This window comes from Dromaius novaehollandiae, chromosome 1 (genome assembly GCF_036370855.1).
Source record: "Dromaius novaehollandiae isolate bDroNov1 chromosome 1, bDroNov1.hap1, whole genome shotgun sequence".
Classification (NCBI taxonomy): domain Eukaryota; kingdom Metazoa; phylum Chordata; class Aves; order Casuariiformes; family Dromaiidae; genus Dromaius; species Dromaius novaehollandiae.
The window spans coordinates 46,642,011-46,661,589 of NC_088098.1; the positions used below are offsets into that span (position 1 = coordinate 46,642,011).

The following is a 19,579-nucleotide window of genomic DNA, read 5'->3' on the forward strand; positions in this document are numbered from 1 at the left end:
GCCAGGCGGCGGTCGGGCCCAGCTGGCGGGAGGCCCCGGCGCCATCAGCGGCCGCCTCCTGCGCACGTCGGGGCCGCCGCGGCTCCGCGTGCTGAAGCACCCCGGCGGCTGGTACTGTTGTCCGAAAAGCGGATTCGTTGCCCGGTGTGCAATAAGCCAATAATTACACACTCAGGAGAGACATTTGTTTATTTATTTCAGAGTTGCGCAAGCCTGGGTGCTCGGTGGTTTCCCACAAATCAAGCACACACACCCCCAACTTTTCAAGTAGCATTTATACACATAAATTGCCAGATTTACGACTTTCCCTTTTACACTGATTGGTTAATGATTTCTTCTTTCCCTGGATCCCGCCCCTGCTCCTCAAGGTCCTGGTCAATTAACACTGCCCCAGCTGGGTCAGTAGGTGTTATCTCCCAAGGCCCTGAGGAAGAAGACATAATCCAGACCCCTTAATCAGCACTGTTTCAACAGTGAGAGGAAGCTTTGCTTCCCAAGGTCCTGGCGCCCAAACAGGCCTTATTTCTCAGCCTTGGCATCCTCCCTTTTGGAGAGTGGGGCACAGGAATGCAGACTGCTTGTAACTCCCTTATCTTTCCAGCCTGCACCAGCTCTGGGGCCCTTTCTTACCGAACTAGGAGCGCGGCCTAAGGCTTCAGCAAATTTAGCTACTCACGCTAAGCAAGTGTGCGGCTACTCATGCTAAGCAAATTCTATCTAAGATAGAAGTTATCCAAATCTACCTACTTCAAACATTCTTTCTGAGCTTCTCAGGGTTGTCTTGTAACAGTACCGGCGGGAGGCGGCGGCAGCGAGCGGCCCGCGCCGAGCAGGCCCCGCCCGCCGGCCTCGAGGGACTACAGCTCCCGGCGTGCCGCGGGGCGAGCCACGGGAACCGGAGGCTCTGCGGTCCCGCTTCCGGCGCGGCGCGCGGGCTGCTGTGAGGCAGCAGTGCCGTTGGGGCAGGTAACGGCTGCACTCGCGGCGGTGGCGGGGCCGCGGGGGGGGGGAGGGGGACTGTCGCCTTCTCCGCCAGGAAAACGCTCGTCTTCACGGGAGCGGCTCCGGCAGGTCAAACCGTCGCCGAGGGGGGCACGAAGGCGGGGGTGCCTCGGCTTGGGGTCGTGCTGTGCAAGCCGTTTTTATTATACATTTATTTACTTATTATTAATCGTCGAGCGTGCCCGAATGATGCAGTGAAATCACAAGCTAGATTTCGAAACGAGCCAAGAGGCAGAGAGTTTATGTCCTGGATGGATTAAATCACTTAATTTATGCTGTGTTTCGCTTTATGGTTTTTTTTTCCAACCCAGAAATGACTTTAGAGCAGGCTCACTTTTGCCCATTTTGATGTATTAACAACTGATCTTCTTTAAGTCGAAGATCTTCTGTAACCCTACAAATGTCAGGTTTAGTGCTCCTGCTTAATGCTGACGCACCTTTTGTGCGTTTTCTGTGTTACAAAGTAATGCTGTACTGCTACCTTAACTAACCTGATTCTCAGCCAGGGGTGAGAATTTCTGAATTTAAATGGCAAGTGGTCTTTGAGGTGAGCCTTAGCCACTGCTCGAAGCCTGTCATTTGACAAGATGGTCCAGATCCACGTTGTGTTCTTGACACTGTATTTATTAATATGATTTCAAAGGCAAGTAATGAGCAGCCTTACAGATGCTGTACAAGCCAGTGTTCTCTAATTCCAGTCAGGTCCCTCATGGGTAAAGAAAACAATGAATAATTATTTGGAGAAATTTTGTAAAGTAGATGTTTCTGGCTATGTCATTAAATGTTAAAAGCTAAGTAGTTAAAAAAAAAAAAACTTTAAGGTACAGGTCTTTAATTACACTGTCCAGGTGTGATTTTGTCAGCATCTTAAATTGCAAGTTACTTTTAGAACTGTTTTGGTAGACAGTGAAAACTTGGGGTTTTTGTGTGGTTTTCTGCTTCTGTGAAACGGTGTAATATTTGAGGTATTCTAAATGATATTTCATAGCTATCATGCATATTGCTTTTGAAACTACATGATGGAACCAACTTTATCTAGAAAGTTTGTAAACTGCAACAAACTCATTTACATTCATGGATTGTCCATAACATGCATATCAAACTTTTATCTCCTGACTTAGATTTGCAGGGCTAATTGTAAATTCTGAGCCACTGTTGGCATCAGATTAGACAAGTGTTATTTATGAATCCTTTACACTGGGTGATAATGTTTACATCATGAGTAAGACAATCATGTTTCAGCAATAATTCCATGTAGTTTGCAGAAGAAAGGATGGAAAATCTGGGTTGCGAAGTAACAGAAGAAAAATTGTGAGAAGACCTGAGTTTGGAAATCTGGAAGCTTTTTAAGTTAATAATGCATCTTCAAAGAGTATCTCTCACTAAGTAAAATTGCATACCGTATTTGACTGTTCAGGAGACAGATGCCAGTATCTTAAATCATAAGGACTTCTAAGCAATTGCCAAACAATGAGTAATATGCTGCACAAGTTTTATTTGGCTTCTTAAGTCAATTAAATTGTCAGTCTTTTGTCTCCTGAACAGTTACAAAACCTGTTTCTTTCAGAGGGTTTTCTGCAGAAAAGAAGGATACAGTCTCCAATTTGGTTCTGTCTTGTCCAGGACTGGTTTCCTGTCTGCTGTCAGCATGGCAACAGCATCGCGTAGAACTGTGTGGTCTGGTATTCTTTGGATGCGTTCATTGGCAGTCTGTAAACAGGCCCCAGTACAGAGTAAGTAGTGATGATATTGTATAAGAGTACTATACTAAAATTTGTTTTTTCAGAGGCTCTTCTCTATACTAAATCCAGAATAGTGTCTAAAGTAACAGAAGCATGAAAATGAATTTTTATTTGAACTGGATCAAGCCTGATGCTTAGTGTTCTCTGTTAATAATTAAAGATGTTTTGATTTGGTTGTTTTTAAAGTTTCCAGTGTCTACATATAACACTTATGTAATTTATTAATTAACTTTTAAATAATACCCCTCCTACCAGTAGTAAAATACTGTCTTTTAAGATTTAAATTTGATTTTTCAGACTTACAAACAGTGCTGGGAAAAGACTACAGTAAAATCTTTATTATTTTAAATAAACAGAGAACAAGTAAAAACAGGCAATGTTCTTTCTTAGATTTTGTCTGAATTTTAGATGCTCAATAGAAAGATGTAGGGGAGATAGTCAAGGTAGTAGAAAAGAGGGGAATAGGGGAAATACAAGGAACATGTTAAATTTTAGAATTTGGTAGGCAATGAGAGAAAAATATGAACTACTTGTAGTAATACCGTACTAGATCTCAACTTTGTCCTATATTTCTTAAATGTGGTATAACAAATACACACCAGTGTTTTCTGAGCATATTTCTTAAACATGGTATGGATGCTCTATTTCTAGTAGTGACAAGTATTTTTACAGTTAAAAAGAGTGCCCTCTATTAATGTAGCTTAATGTATCTAAATTAGGTAGGAAATATTGAAAATGCAAAATACCATGAAATAAAATGTTAAATTCACAAGGCTCAGAACTGGTATGTGAATGGAGAAATAAAGTTATACTGAAGATGCATAAGAAGCTTACATTTATAGAAGAAAAACCTGCTTTCAATGTATAGTGTCATGATCATAAAAAAAATAGTCACACAGAGATGACTATGTTATAGTTACTAGCAGGGATTTTCATACCTGCCTGTGTTCTGTAAGTTTATAGAGTATAGAAGTGGTAACTGCCAAATGCTAGGTTTTATTTCAAAACAATTCCTGGTAATTATTAAGAATGTCTTCACTTGGAAGAGCTGAAGTGTGACAGTGCTAATAGAGATTTAAACATTACTCTAAAAATATTTCTAACAGAAAATGGTTCATGTGAAAATTTATTTTGGTTCTTCCGTTCTTCCCAATTTTACCGTGATGAATACGCCCTCCCCTGTGCAGTGACCTGTCAAGAAGAATCTTATTTGTATTAAAACACAGCAGGAAAAAAGTTGAAATTGCTTTATGATCTAGCAAATTTTGGCCCTTCTATTTCCAAAAAGGGATTTATTTCTTGTGAACGTTAGTCAGGTCTTCAAGCACAGTGGTAGAAGAAGCTACACTGGACTCGGGAACTTAAATGTGGACTCCCACCAGCTTCTGGCAATAAGGAAAGAGGTTTGCCAGTAAGATTCCAATGTAGAGGCCCTGTAGGCCCATCTTAGGCCTTCGTATGTACAGGTTGTGGAGAGGAAGATGCCCATGTTGTACTTTCTGTGAAAAGGAATATTACTAAGGTGTATACTACACCTTATGTACTTGCAGTAAAAAAATTGAACTAGGATCATGGGAAAATTCAGTTGGAAGGGACCTCAGGAGATCTGCAGTCCAACCTCCTGCTCCAAGCAGAGTCAGCTGTGCAATTGCACCAGGTTGCTCAGGGCTTTGGCCAGTCGGGTCTCGAAAATCTCCAAGGATGGAGACTGCTGAACCTCTCTGGGCCCCTGTTCCACCGATAGACTGTCCCCATGGCAGGGAAAAAATTTCTCCTTATATTCAGTCATAACCTCTTGTGTTTCAGCCTATGCTTGTTGTTTCTCATTGTCCCACCATGCACCACTGTGAAGAGTCTGGCTCCCTCTCCTCATTACCCTCCTCATAGGCAAGGGGGAGCTGCTGTTAGGTCCCCCTGAAGCTGACTCTGCTCCAGGCTGAATCAGCCCCGGTCCCTCAGCCTCTCAGGACTCACAGGCAGGTGCTTCAGCCCACAGCCAACTTGGTGGGCCTTCACTGAACTCTCTCCATTTTATCAATGTCTTTCCTCTACTGAAGGCGGGCAAAGCTGTGTCTAGATGTGGTTGCAAGTGCTGAGTAGAGGGGGAGAATCACTTCCCTCAGTCTACCCAGTGTGCTTCTGTTAGTGCAGCCCAGGATGCTCTTGGCCTTCTTTACTACTTGTAATCCTTGTGATTGCTTTCACTGGAGCAACAGGAACCAGGGGAAGGGGGTAAAGTTCTCTAGTGTTACATCAGCTGAGACACTGTAGTTTTGTATAGTGTATATATAGCAGTCTCCAGTAAAATACAAAAAATGTTGTTATTATGAATTTAAAAACTACCAGTTTAGATAAACCTTCTCTGTAAGCTCATATGCTGATTTTCTTTGTGTAAAGAATATACTCTGATGGTTAAACCTCTAACTATTTTGCTTATACTGTGATTTCCCCCCCCCAGGAAAACAGTACAGGGGAAAGTTAATTCTAGGGTGTAGCTAACTAGATACTGTATTCATGACTGCACTAGAAATCAGAATGGTAAAATGAGCTTCTATTTAGACAGTTGGGTTTTTTTTAATTATCTAAAACTGATTATGATTATAATCCTTGATTAAGACTTTGGTTCTTAGAACAGAATGAAAATGTAAACTTGACATTCTTAAATCTGGCACAGATTTGTTTGTTTTACATTAGTGTTCTTTACTTGTTTTTGCAGGTGGAGCTGTAAGTCATCCTTGCCATAAATCTACTTACTCGGTTCTTCCTGACGACTACAATTGGTATGTACGTAAATCTGCTCTGATGTATGGCTTTCATATGGCAATTATTCTAGAGCTACTTGCTTTGTCATGAAGTTACCATATGATGGTATAAAACACCTCTTCTGTCAGTTTGGGATACATATTATAACCTTAACCAAAGTATTGTTTCTGATCAAAATAATTGTGAAGTTAATATTTCAAAACTGAGCATAATGAAATGCAGGGTTCACATTCTGAATGTGGTAATGAGCATAGTACCACTGTAGTTTTATTTGAGGAAGAGCAAAAATAATTAGAGTCATCATTTTTCACTGATGCTAGTTGTTTGGAAAATGTTCAGGCACTTTCATGCTGCTGCATGGGAAACTTGAGTAGAAACTGGAAAAGACAATACAAACATAGCGAAGAACACAGCATCTGCGTCATAGAAGGCTATTGGGAAGTTAATGTGTCATAAAAGTTAATAGGGAAGGAAGAGCAGAAAAGAGCCGTACTCCCTCAAGGAACCTCTCAGTAGAACTTTGTTTTTCATGCTCATCATCTACGAAATATGAAAATTGGAACCCTAAATGTTCATTATTCTTGTCTGCTACAGTTTTGTATGTAATTATTCATAGTCTTACAGACTTTTTTCCAAACCATATTTCCAGATATCTTCAATGCTTTCTTTTAAGCCTTTCTTCCTTTCCATCTAGAAAGAAACATGAAAATGTCTGGAAAACAACATGAGGCAGTTCAGATCATATATTTGTGCCCCTCTCCACTTCCCCTTTTTTAATAAGAGTTTATTTTGTATAAGATCCTTGAGAATTATTAAATGCAGGACCAAATCTGTTTTCCTTTGGGACTCGGGCTGCTCAGTCACTCAGCATTTCTGAAAATTGTATGGTGTATATTGGTGAACGTAAATTTTTATTTTTATAGCAAAGTGGAACTTGCAGTGACATCAGATTTGAAGACAATCGTCTGCTACCACCCGTCACTTGAGATTCCATATGAGCATACAAAAGTATGTCCAACTTACAGAATTATATTTCCTATTCATGTGAAAATATAAGCATTCTTAGTTTTGAGTCTTTTGGGCATCTATATATATATATTTTTATTATTATTATTAGGAATACTGAGGTACTTTTTATTACATGACCTGCATATGTGTGGAGTAAGTGAACGATGAATACAGCTGTTGTCATGTGGAGGAGTTTATTTCTAGCTGAAGTAAGGGAGACTTGAGTTAAGAAATGCTCAGATACTGCAATGTACATTAACTGAGATAGAATGAAGTGAGGCAATCAAATACTTGTATACTACAGAAAAAAATAATAATTGTCTAAGAGCGTGTTTTTCAAAGGGGTTAGGTGCTATGGGCAATGTTTGAGGTGCATTATAGTTTGCTCAACCTACTATGTACAGATGCAGCAGTCTGGAGAAAAGGATATGCAGAAGTGCTACTGATGCTTTCAACTCTAGCAGTTTTAAATTCCATTCAGCATTTGGGAATCAAAAACCCCACTAAAAACTTTACATTTTTAAATTTATTGAAGTTTTATCTGTCAGTAGTAGTCTCTGTAAGTTCCTGACATTTCAGCTTGAAGAAAGTAAGTCTGGATAGACTTTTGTAGTCAGTTTTACTTCCCAGTTCTCATGTGCTAGTAAAATACTGCAGCAGTAGCTGAGCTGCTGAAATACATAATTGTGAAAATTCTCAATTGAAAACATAAAATATTTTAGTGCTCTTTCCCTGTAAGTTGCCTACTGGTGTGTGTGTGTGGGTGTGTCAGTTACGTGTCTTTAAGAAAATGGGGTGTAAAGGACAAGGAAAAATATTTGTAATGGTGCCAGTAGTTAAGTTACAAATTGAGAACAAATGTCTTACTGTCAGCTAATACGCAGTTAGGAAGTGACATTCTGCTCCAAGATACAAATCAGGTAAAAGCCTTTTTATCACCATGGGTAAATGATGATAACATGAATAAATTATAAATAGGAATAATATTAGTAGAATCAGAGCGTATGATTCAGCTAGTGAATTGTAAGCATGAGAGAACAGCAACAGTGATGACTGAAGTGCTGATTTAGGGGTAGGGTAATTATCAGCTCCAGCTCCTGGAGTAATTAGATGTTTCTAGAACTGTGCTGTACGGTGGCAGTGTGTGTGGGGAGTTCTTGTTTTGTTTTGTTTTTCATTGGAGTGAGGGTAGACAGCCTTTACACTTGCAAATATTCTTCCAAAGGAATACAGCTCTTAAGAGTAGATAATAATGTTAGTTACCAATATAGCTTGACTTTTTACTCTCCTTTAAAAAGAGGAGGTGGAGGGAAGGAAATATATTCACAATTATTTTTGTAGCCCATACCACGGCCGGATCCAGTGAATAATAGAGAAGAAACCCATGATCAAGTATTGAAATCCAGATTGGATGAAAAGGAGCTACAGAACAAGAAAGGTCTTACAATTGAAGAGCTCAGCAAAATGTTTTACACAACAAAACATCGCTGGTATCCAGTGGGACAGTAAGTATTTTTTCAGTGTTTGTCCTTTTGGAGGTAAAAGACAATATAAGAATGATTTAACTGGACTGGATTCAGCCCAGGATAATTCATTATGTGAACCAAGATATTCTTAGCACATGGGCTGCTACATAAAAATCTAAATGTAGTGCTATGTAAATGGAAGACTATTGTTTGTAAGAGTTTTGACTTGTAAAGGCTATCAAAGGGGGCAGAGGTATTTTTGGTAAAATATATCACTAAAAAAGGTCTGATCCATTAGTTAACAAGATGAAGTGAGAAAATTGCTACTTAATGTTGCATAGGTGAAATTAGCATAAGAGAATCTTAGGTAAAATACCCTTGATGGACAAAACCAATTACAGCTTGAAAAAATACACTGTCTATTCCTTAATTTTCAGAAAAATTCAATGGTATGCATTTCAGACGATTGCAGTGTGCATGGGGTTTGGGGATTTTGTTTGTTTTGTTTCGTTTTTCATTTGCTAGGGTGAAAAGTATACCTTGGTGTATCTCATATTCAGAAAGCCAGTAAAAGCAGGGGAACAAACATGCCTGGCTGAGTTTAAGCTTGAAGAGGAGCTATCTAGATTCAGATATACAACTGGAAAAAAGGACATTTTAGTTTGTGTTGCTCCTTCCCAGTCTGTGTTATTATACCTCATGGCAACTGCTAATATTATAGCTATTGAGAGTTGATACAGGGAGAATTTTTGTATCTGTGGAAAACTTTTAATTATCCTATTTGGGGAGTAGATGGAAGGAATGAAGTGGTGAGACTCTTCATGGCCAAGGGGTAGCTGTCACCTCAATGAGCATCAAACTGTATCTTCCTTGTTTTAGGATGGGCAATTAGAGGAAGATATGATTTATTTTTGTTGGGAAGAAATTTTTTATTTTGTATGAAAATAGTATACTATTTAAAGTACAGTCTGACATAACACCCTTAAACATAAATCCTTTCTTCTGCAGCAATCATTTTGACGAAGGAAAAGCTGATCACAGTAGAATTAACTTCATGCAAAGGATTAAGAATAAACAGCAACCTTTGTACCTATTGAACTGTAGAACTGATTGGATTATTGTGTTCTTTTAGCACATGTAGCAATAGAAATGAGTACTATTGTGTAACTTCATGAACAACAGAGATAACATCTAGTGAACAGTGATGGGCTGTGTTTGTGTATCTTGGTTTTTTTGTTTACTTCTATAACCTCTATAATACTGTCTGGGAAGAAAAATCAGGAAAATCAAAGACTTTCCAAAATTTGTGCTCACTGCAGGCCTTTTTTCTTTTAGGTATCACAGAAGACGCAAGAATCTTAATCCTCCTAAAGACAGATAATTAACTTCTTGTTCATCAGGACTTTGTTATTAATCTTTATTGGAAATAAAAAATCCAGAAAGTGGAATTGGTTTAATCAACTCTACATGAGTGTTTTAAGTAAACTGTGCTTATCTAAATAAACTTGATTACAATTTCTTTTTCTACTTCAACTAGTTAACACTAGAAAAACAGCAGAACTGCACAAATGAAATAAGGATTCAGTGAGAATATTGTACCTGCTGGGTCAGTGAATATACTAGTCTTTGAAAAGGATGTAGCAGGTGATACAGTGTTCTGATTAAACTAGGTCAGAGGCTTATCAGTTGTAAAGTCGAATGCATAAAAGTAGTATGTCAGAATCTCAGACACGCAGCTGGACACTTCGTGGGTGTTTTTAGAAATCCATTAACTGAAATGCAGGTGAGCTTGAATACTGAGGTTTAAAGAATTTAAGGTTATAATCATTTACTGAAGACTGGCCAACTCAGTTAAACTTCATGTTCCAAGGCATAATAACTCACCTTTTGAAATCATCCAGCATGCCAAATAGCTGGAATACTTTTTTCGTGTGTGTTTTTAATCTAATTTATTTGATAAGGATGCTACGCTCACATATAAATTGCATAGCTGTCGCTCAGGGGAGGAGGTGTTCTTTGCCTTAGCTGGGTAATCAATGAAGACTCCCGGTTCTTTCTAGCTTATAAAGGACCAATACTCCCCCTTTGTATTCTCAAATGCTTTAAATTCCATATGTGTGGTTAGATTCTACTTCATAACTTAAATACTTTAGGTTTCTGATGTTAAGACATTCTACATCATCTACCATCTTTCTCAGGAAATATGAGATTCTTTACTCCTGTCTATGGTTTTAGGCATCAGCTCTTCTGATAGAAAGAGCTAGCTTAGAGCACTGTGCCTTTGCAGAGATCCCACTGAGTTCACTGAGTCTTGTTAGCGGATCCTGTAAAATAATCAGGAAAAAATTTAGCTCATATATCTGCTGTTCATTTTGATTGTATTTTCCTTCCAAACTGGCTTGGATAAGCTAGTAAGGTGGTGGTGGGAGGGGTTGTTTTTATTTGTGTGGTTTTTGTTTTTGTTTTCTTGTTAGTCTGGTGTTATTTTGACAGCATGTGTTACCTGTAAATTTTGCCTAGAAATTGAGTACCAAATAAAGTCTCTACTCCTGGTCACTGTTAATATAAAGAATACCAATTTTTACAGTTATTACTAAATATCCTATTTTTCTTGAATGATTTAATTATGTAAAAGTGCTGTTATATGCATTCAAAAAGACACCCTTTAAATACTTGTGGAAAATCGTACATAAAGCTAGTGTAAGTATTCATTCTTTTTTTTTTAATGCATTTTAAAATCCTAATGACAGTTAATAATGGGTTATCATGACAGCACAAAATAGTTGTGCTTCCACTTTCTGTTAAGCTTTAAAGATATCTGATTCCATGTTTAATCCTACATTAGCCCAGTGACTTTGGCTCCATATTATATGATATCTTTAGCTTACATGATAACAAACATTCTGTCATGAAGAAATGTCTACTGTGTCTGTGAAGCAGATGGCTGCTTAGTCCGTGATTCTAGTTGAAAGAGAAAAGTAATTCTTTCTCAGCCTGGAATATCACTTTTTAAATAGTTTCTAGAAATGAATGGTAAAGCAAATTTTAGTACTTGCATCAATTGATGCTGCACAGTACTGATGTTGGTGCCCAACTGGAAAGTTTGTCTCAATTTTGAAGTGTTTTGGTATGTTCCACTGTATAAAATTGAGTGTCTCTCCAAATGAGAGTCCTAGGAGATGTGATTAACATGATAATTCTAGTTAATCTAATTAGATTTTTTAATGTATTTTTTTCTACACCTTAATATCTTACAAAAAGCAAATTAATGCCTTTGAAAATTTTACTAATATGAATGACATTCGGAGTATATCTATTTGTAGTAATGTCCATTTTTCAGCTACTATTTGGCAGTGACATTGGCTGGTGAGGTACCTTGTGGCTAGCTGTTCCCCTGGTGTAAACTGCATTGCCATGTTAGAAATGGCCATCTGCTTTTCTAACTGGTATCATTTCCCTTGCTGGTATTCCTCAAATATGTTGTGCATCTTTTATCTGAAATGCCTGGATGACAATTATGGAAAACTCTAAAAGTGATTGGTTTATGATGATTTTTCAGTAATTGCTCACTGCTTTTAGTATAAGTATAGCCTTGATCTAAATGGGAGAAGAGGAACAGCAGGAGTATGTGCACTTCATTGGATGATGCTGAGGAGGAAGAATGAGTGTAATCCCCTTATTTTTGGAAAACCAACACCTAATTTGTCCTGTTTAACTTTACTCCAAATTAAGACAAAACATCTTTTGGATTAATTTATACTTTCAAATATTTTTCTTCCTCCCTCCCACAGATACTTTTATTTATTGCTGCCAAATACTATTAAGACAGTTTGAGTTACAGAACCTTTTTGTTACCATATTATTATTACTCACTGTGTTTGTCTGTTCTTGCCTGTCAAATTTAGTTTACATTGTAGAAATTTTGGATTTCTCCATGATTTCCAGACATTTTTAGACATTTTCAGACACCTAGGGGCTAAAAATGTCACTTATATACTAGACTGCTATCTTTAAATTATTTCCTCTTCTGACCCATTATTGGAAACAGTTTAAAACACACATTCACTATACGTACACTTTTGTCATTTTGTTATTACATAATTCATTAAATGGATATTTATCTTTCTCTGCTTTATACTGCTCCCCTCAATCTTTCTGTGTTCTTTTATGCTAACATTTCTGCTGCGTGATCCAAAGCATGACCCACTTAGAATCCTGTTTCCACAGTAATCCCTAGCTTTCCTCCCAATTCTCAGTGTTGAACAACAACATAAGGAATCCTCTTCTACAGCTGTGATCCTTAACTATTTGTTTCTTTTCACTTGAAAATTTTAATTTAGAAAGTCATCTGTTTGCCCATTTCTATCCAAAAGGATGGGTCATTTAAAAGTCAGTTGAGACTTCTCTTTCTTGCTTTTGTTGCCCTTGGTCCTTGTATTAACTTTGTAGTTAAAAAGTTTTGTAAAACTCATTAAATTATAAGTCTGCTTTGGTGTCTTTGTATCCAACTTTAGACACTTGGTTATTTGCTTTCTATCTAGTAGTTACCTAGTGTTTCAGACCTTACAGGGTTCATTGCTCTGGATACTGCACAGTTGGGTTTTCTTTATTCCTTCATCTTACTGAATATTTTCTGTTTTGCCTCATTAAAAGTCTCCTCAGGCTTTGGCTGCAAGCATGCCCTCAAAAGACTCAATTCCAATCAAATACCAAAAGATTTGTCCTCAAATGTAAGTGTAATTGAAGTGGCCCGAATTATCTTGCTGTCCTAGTGAAAGGGAAGTTCTTTCACTTTCTCTACTTTGACCTCTATAAAAAAGGAAGCAACAGTGTTGCCTTTTCCACGTGCAAATTTCATCATTCTGCAGACTCCTGGTCCTACCACCAGGAGGCAACCTTACACAGCAACGCAACGGGATGGGTCTGAACCCAGAGAATTTAGCTGCATTACCGAGTTTAACACTGTAAGAGGAGCAGGCATTAGTAGTTCTTTAGTAAATTGGTAAGTACTTAAAAAAGGGAAGTTTCTAGCTGACTGCACCAATACCGGCACAAGCTGAGGTCTGAGAATGGCTGGATTCAAAAAAGTCAAAGGTTCTTTTGCAGGATTTGTCTGTTTGCTTTCACTGATTGGACTTTTGTAATGTATAGCTTAAATGTACAGCTTATAATAATAATAAAAAAAAAAAAGGGACAAATCTCCTGGTTCTGGAAAAAAAAAGAGCCAACAGTGGAGCAGTTATGGGACATGACTGCTATATATGCCCATATGACAAGTTTTATGTCTTTATGCTTCAGTTCCTCATCGTTAAAATGGAGGGTGTAGCAATCCACGCCTTTCTGCCTCACAAGCTTAGCTGTTCAGCCCTAGAGAAAAGTCCTCATCTGTTTTGTTGCCTTTCAGAATAGGTCTGAGTTTCAACTGCCGTCTCTAAATTCTGCTATGCTACAAACAAATCACTGCTGCAGGTCCTTTGTGTGTCTCAGTAATCATTACTGTTTGAAGCCAACACTGCATTTTTAAGCTATTCCAATCTTTATGAATTTTAGCATCTGCTCTGCTGTAATTTTCTCACATGCTCAGTCCAGCCCCAAAACACTAAGATTATATGATAAAGGGATCACAGAAACATAGGTCACGTTCTACTTCTGTAACTGCCGATGCGCATTTTGCTTTAATGTAGCAATGTAATAAATTATTTGATTTAAAGCTCACCAGACAAAGCAATTGCTCTCATTCACTAGAATGAACTTCAGACAAATCCTTTACTTACAACACTTAGAAGTTGGATCCATCTTTTTTCTTTCGACATCTACTAATTGGACATCTAAGCCTGAGTTAATCTCTGTAGGCTCCCTTAGAGTCACCCAACACAAGACGGTATCTAAAGAAGGCAGTTCCTCTTATTTAGAACAAGTGTTGAGTGTAAGTCCATCTAAGTATCATTGCTCTCTGGAGATGCTTTTTCCACCTCTCGTCTTTATCATAGCAAACTAATTTTGTCCTTAGAGACTGTATTTTTTACTAGAAAACAAAGACCAGACTTATTGGAAATGATTCTTACTGTGTTTTTTTGGTAGTCTAAGGGGAGCATATATATATTAAAAAAAACCACTCCATTTACAGTGAGGATAAAAACATTCTTGCTGTTTCTGCTAGACCTCAATGGCATGTAGCCCATATACAAAAGCTGTAAATACAGTGGTGGGAAAGTCAGTAAGGTGGTTTGTTGAATAGGTGGTCTCTTGCTGAACTAACAGAATAGTTCACTAATGGTGTATTAAACTGTAATGATGCTTTCCTTCACTAAAGCAGATTTTTTTTATTTCCTGTCCTTTGTTTTCTCTATAATTTAAAGGATAATGCACACACAATTTATTGAAAACACAGGATTTCTCACTTCCTTATATTTAATTAACCCTCTAATTCTATAAGATAACAATTAAGCAATTGCATTTTTGTGTTTCATTCTATGTTTAGTCACTAACATTGTACAACACCAGAAAGGAGCTATGTTGAAGCTGTACAAACAAAAAGCATGTTTGTCCAGCAATTTTGTGTTGCATGGTTTTTAGAGAAGTAAATGCTGTGCCTGGAATCCTGATCTGTTAAGTGTCATGATGTAAGTGAGAAATTATAATCAATGTATCACATTTTAGGACTTTTTCATCACATAAAGGCAATATGGGAGGTGGGAATGTCCAACAGAACTGAGCAACTTTGCCAACTTCCCTTTGTGAAAATCAAATAAATAATGAATAAAGAAAATAGGCATGCTTATATTCAGTTTACTGTTTGTCAGGATGAAACAACGGTACTGGCTCAGATGCAGTTTACCATTTTAAATGGTGCTGTTCTTGACTGCTACCAGAGTTCACAGTCCTTCAGCAGAAAAACATCTATACCAGCAAAGTGTGAGATGCTGTAGAAAAAAAAAAATCTGTAAGAGCTGATTTTCATAATCCCTTCTGCCAAAACTATTGAAAGTTAACCACATAACTATCACAGAAAATTCAAATGAACAATGAGAAGTGACTGCGTTAAATTAGGCTGCTGCATTAGGTCATTAACATATAGAAATAACTAAAAAAAAACCTAACTCAAAACTAACTCAAAACTAACTCGACTAAATACTAACCTAAGTAAAAATCTAAACTATTAAAGCATGACCCTATTGTACAGGCATGTTTCCTACCTGCAAAGCAGAGCTTTATAATCTCATGTAAAGATTAGTATTTCTTAAATACTGCTAGTCTTTCTCATTATTCAGGTTCATTTTGTATTCTTTTTTTCTAAACTAACATTTTTCTCAAGTCCACAACTACAGGAGTTCTCACAGTGGATCAGAGCTGTGGTCCAGCAGTGGTCTTCATCTTCTGCATCAGTTAATATGAGGCACTGAGAATAATAATCTAGTCCCAGGGAAAAATTCCTTGAACACTGTTTAGTTAGCAGTTGGTCACTTATGCAGCAGCATAAGGGTTTGCATTCCTTTTCAAATTTTTATAGTTATTTTGTAATTTTTAACCCGGTTTTAAGTCTGGAATCACTTGTTATTTCACAAGAATACCTCATATCTTTATAATTCTCCTTTTCCCTCCACCTCGATTTTCATACAGTTAAAATGCTGCTATTAGTGACGGTGAAATTCAGGGTGGCAGAGAGTTCCACAAGTTTTAGGATTGGATTAAGAAAAGGGATTTCCCTAGCCAGATAAAAGCACAATGCAAACAAAATTCTGTGGTATGTTTGCCATAAGCACAGGTAAGAATAAGGAAAAAGGCAGAGAAATTCCCTTTGCAGAGCATGTATTTGTGTGTTCACATCTACCAAAATAAACATACCATGTATTTCATGTGTTGGCTGTATAGGTTACAATTCATTGACTATATACAGCCATATTCATTTAAGACAAAAGATTCGAAATGAGTTCAAAGTGCCCACGGTAAGGCTGAAAGGTGATACAGTGGCCTCGGCCGAGGACCCCGTGCCTATGAAGAGCAGAGCCAGTCCCAGGGGGAAGCGGCCGTGGCTAGTACCTATGCAGTGTGCAGCCGTTCCCTGGATCGCTGTCCGCTCCGAGGGCAAAATCTTACATCTCTGGAAAGCGCTGTGAGTTTTGCATCAACATGACCAAATTTTAGCTCATGGCTTCACGGAGATGTAGCATGAAAAGCCCTACACTTCTGTAACAGTGAAGCGTTTGTGCTGCGGTCTACGCTGTATGTCAGCTAGCGAGTCCCCAGCAGCAAACTGGTAGTCGGAGGCCCTTGGAGCACATCCATGCTGCTGGAGGCTGGGGAGCTCTGGGCCGCTTAACCCCACACACACTTTCCTGGCTTCGCCCCAGTTCTGGTTCAGCCTGTTCCAGCTAGCCCTCTTGAAGGCTATGGCTGCACATCCTTGTGGGGAGAGCCCACACTAAGGCTGGCTCCCAAGGAGCTGCACAGACAAGATCACATCTTTTTGGATTCTACCCTACACCATCTTCCAAACTACCCAAGCTGACTGTGCGCCCTCAAACATTCGCACATCCCAGAACATGCAATACATACCCTAACTTTCACACTAGGAAAAGTCTGGCAGGCCATGGTACAGTTTCAAGTTATTTTGGATACTTTTTGAACTGAAAGATACGCACAAAATGGTAGTTACATGTTGGGTGTATAGGGGCACCATAGGGGGCCCAAGAGTACTGTGGGATGCGAATGTAGCAGTCTGCTCCAGAGGGAGCAGAATATGAGCCAGTCCTCTTGGCATCAGGGACCTTTTCTTATTTAGAAATACCCACATGTCCTCTGATTCCCCATAGCCGGGACCCGCGTTGTCTTTGCAGACAACCAGAACTCAGATGGCCTTGATCTGTTCTCCCTGCTGAGTCTGAATGAGGCTGGTAAGGGCTTCTTGAGCAGCAACTTACACACATGAGTCTTCTTCCCTCTAAACAACTTGAGTCTTCAAGATTCTCCAGTCCAGTTCAGAGACTACTGTAAAAATATTTTTTTTTTTCTCCAGGGTAAGCAAAATTCAAGATGCAGAGAAGAAAGTGCATTTCTATAACTTAAAAAAATCCGGAGTTAGAAATGAACATCTTTTTTTAATAATCTACATCACAGTAAGTGAAATGAAGCAAAGGTCACTAAATGTTAATGTTCTCTAATTCTCCACCTTCTGAGGATCCAAAAATCTGATGAAATGGTCCAGGTTAAGACATTTGGCGAAATAATGAGGTGAAAGGTTTTCAGTATTTTCTGGAGAACATGAAAATTGGACATGAACTTCTTAAAAATCTTCATGCAGGTATTTCTAAACAAAAATGCTGTGTTTTCATTTCAGGACTAGTGAAATGTCAACAAAAGAAAGTAGTGGTAAAAAGAAAACAAGTTAAAGAGCTGTTTTTCAGTTATTCTCAGGAGGTAAAGGGTTTATTCATTTAAAAACCTGGGACACTGGCAAGTAAGCTTTTCACTTTAAACAGCTTGCCTGGTTTTTTTTCCCCCCTCCCCTTTTCAGCTGCACCCACATGATAAATGAATTTGGTAGAAATGCACTACCAGTTCAGGGTATTTTTTGTAACAATTTCATCCCCTTACCTGGCACACTGTCACCCCTTACAGCAGCCTAAGGAATTGATCCTAAAAATGCCCAAAGAGATTAAAATGAAAACTTTAACTGATTGTTCTAGAAGCATAACCGATTGGTCTTCTTTGGGGAATTCTTTTGTTGCTGTATTTTCCGTCAGCTAGTCCAGAGAGGTTTCATTAACATCTCACCAATACCTGTGACCAAGTAGAAATTTTGACTAGGCTGTGAAAACTTCTAGGAAAACTCTGGTTTGAGGTGTTAAGTACATACATGCAAAACAAGTGGAAACAGCTTGGTTATTTGCACTCTCTGGGCATGGGATTCCACTCCTTGATGGATAGAAAAAATCTGCCAATATGAAGAACCTGGGAAAATATGGACCTAGTAAAAATTCATGCAACCGATCACATTGTCAGATAGCATAAATTACTACAGCTTCCCAGATTTGCCACCATTGTTATGGAAGTTAGGCCTGTCGGCCACCATAACAGGGCTCGACCCTAGGTTCCCGCAACAAATCAGATAATTTTAATCATGCGCGTGCCATAATTACAGCTCGAGCTGGGTGCCTCCGAAGAGGGACCCTAACATAAACAAATTCTGGGTAATTATAGTCTTTTCGACTTACATTTCCCACCCCTCACGCGATAGTTAGACCAATAATAATTTTTTGGTCTGGGGTCTCCTGCTCCTCATTGGGTCTCATCGTCATTCTGAGGCAAGCTGTTTTTCTCCTTATTCTTGTTTTTTTGCAGTCTCTGATGACGGTTGTACCTCTGTTTTTGTTGGGTCTGGCGGTTGTCTCCCAAGGTCTTATTTTTCCCCATTGTTTTGGCGTCTTCCCTCTCGGAGTCGGTGACACAGGTGTGCAGACTGCATGTGGCTCCCCTATCTTCCCAGCCTGAACGAGCTCTGAGGCACTATTTTTTATGAAACTAAGTAAAGATTCGTTACTTTTCCCATGCTTGGCCTAAGGCTTCAGCAAATCTAGCCACTCATGCTAAGCAAGTTTTATATAAGTTGTACTAAGCAGCCATTTCTAGACAGTTTCAATTCACTATTCTTTAACAACCGTAACATTACATAGCACACCTAACAGGAGGATTTGTAGAGATTTGTGTATGTCTTGGAAAAAGATGGAGCTATGAAGGAATGAACAAGCTGAAAACAGAAGCATATGAGCCCATTCATGTTTCAGCCTTTTATGCAATGGCTAAAAGGCCAGGAGTTTTCAGGAATAGCCTCATGCAACAAAGCTCCCACTGACGGCAAGATTTTGCTGCGGACTTCTGTTAGTCTGAGATTACGTTCTGGAAAAAGATAAATTAGCTTCTGAACAGTGAAAGCAGCATACCCTAGACCACCATGGCCCAAAGTAGAGGACCATGCTGGAGAGAAAAGAAAGCAAAGGATGAAAGTCAGTGTAAAATACTGTATTTTCTAGCATGTAAGACGCTCTTCACCTGCTACTTATATCACATCAGGCTGTGGGATGGGTGGAATGACAGAGTGAGAGCACTACTACATTATTTTATCTTCTGGAAAGTGGCTTCAGTTAGTGGGCAAGAAATATATTTTAATAGTCATGCAGTTTCTATAATACAAAGTTTCTGCCTCATAAATGGTGTCATCAAATGCTATCATATTCCAGGTAGTAGTTCCAGAGAGTTCTCAGACTCACCTTATTCCAAAGAAGATTCCATAGTTTTAACAGATCTGTGTACCACTTTGTTGGACAGATAGGAAAGAAAAAAATACCTATAATACAGTAAATTCTTCTTTCACCCAAGATAAGTTAGGCAGACCTCACCACTTGGCAACAGTTGGTGGAGTCCCTTACAGACAGTCTCTAAAAAAATATATCCGTGCAAAATTAATAAGGTGGTGTTTCCAGATTTCTCTTTATTTGCAACCAGTCTGTTGCAAGTGTGTCCAATCCATGTGTTTCTAAATCACCTGGATCCAAATGAAATCAAGTTTTTGGACCAGACTATGTAGGGCAGACTCCCACC

General features: G+C 38.7%; 1 protein-coding gene across 2 annotated transcripts; it reads left to right on the forward strand.

Annotated features, from left to right (window-relative positions):
• The first annotated feature begins 834 nt into the window (after positions 1–834).
• Positions 835–9,500, forward strand: MRPL42 (mitochondrial ribosomal protein L42). Of its 2 annotated transcripts, none has more exons than XM_026123224.2 (6): positions 835–966; positions 2,626–2,735; positions 5,461–5,524; positions 6,431–6,515; positions 7,857–8,020; positions 9,317–9,500. In XM_026123224.2, exons 2-6 carry the CDS (start codon positions 2,651–2,653, stop codon positions 9,360–9,362), a joined length of 444 nt encoding a protein of 147 aa, XP_025979009.1. In that variant the 5' UTR covers positions 835–966; positions 2,626–2,650; the 3' UTR covers positions 9,363–9,500. The 2 variants fall into 2 exon arrangements, with proteins under 2 accessions (XP_025979009.1, XP_025979007.1); XM_026123222.2 differs by having other exon boundaries at positions 842–966; positions 2,570–2,735.
• Positions 9,501–19,579: the final 10,079 nt, after the last annotated feature.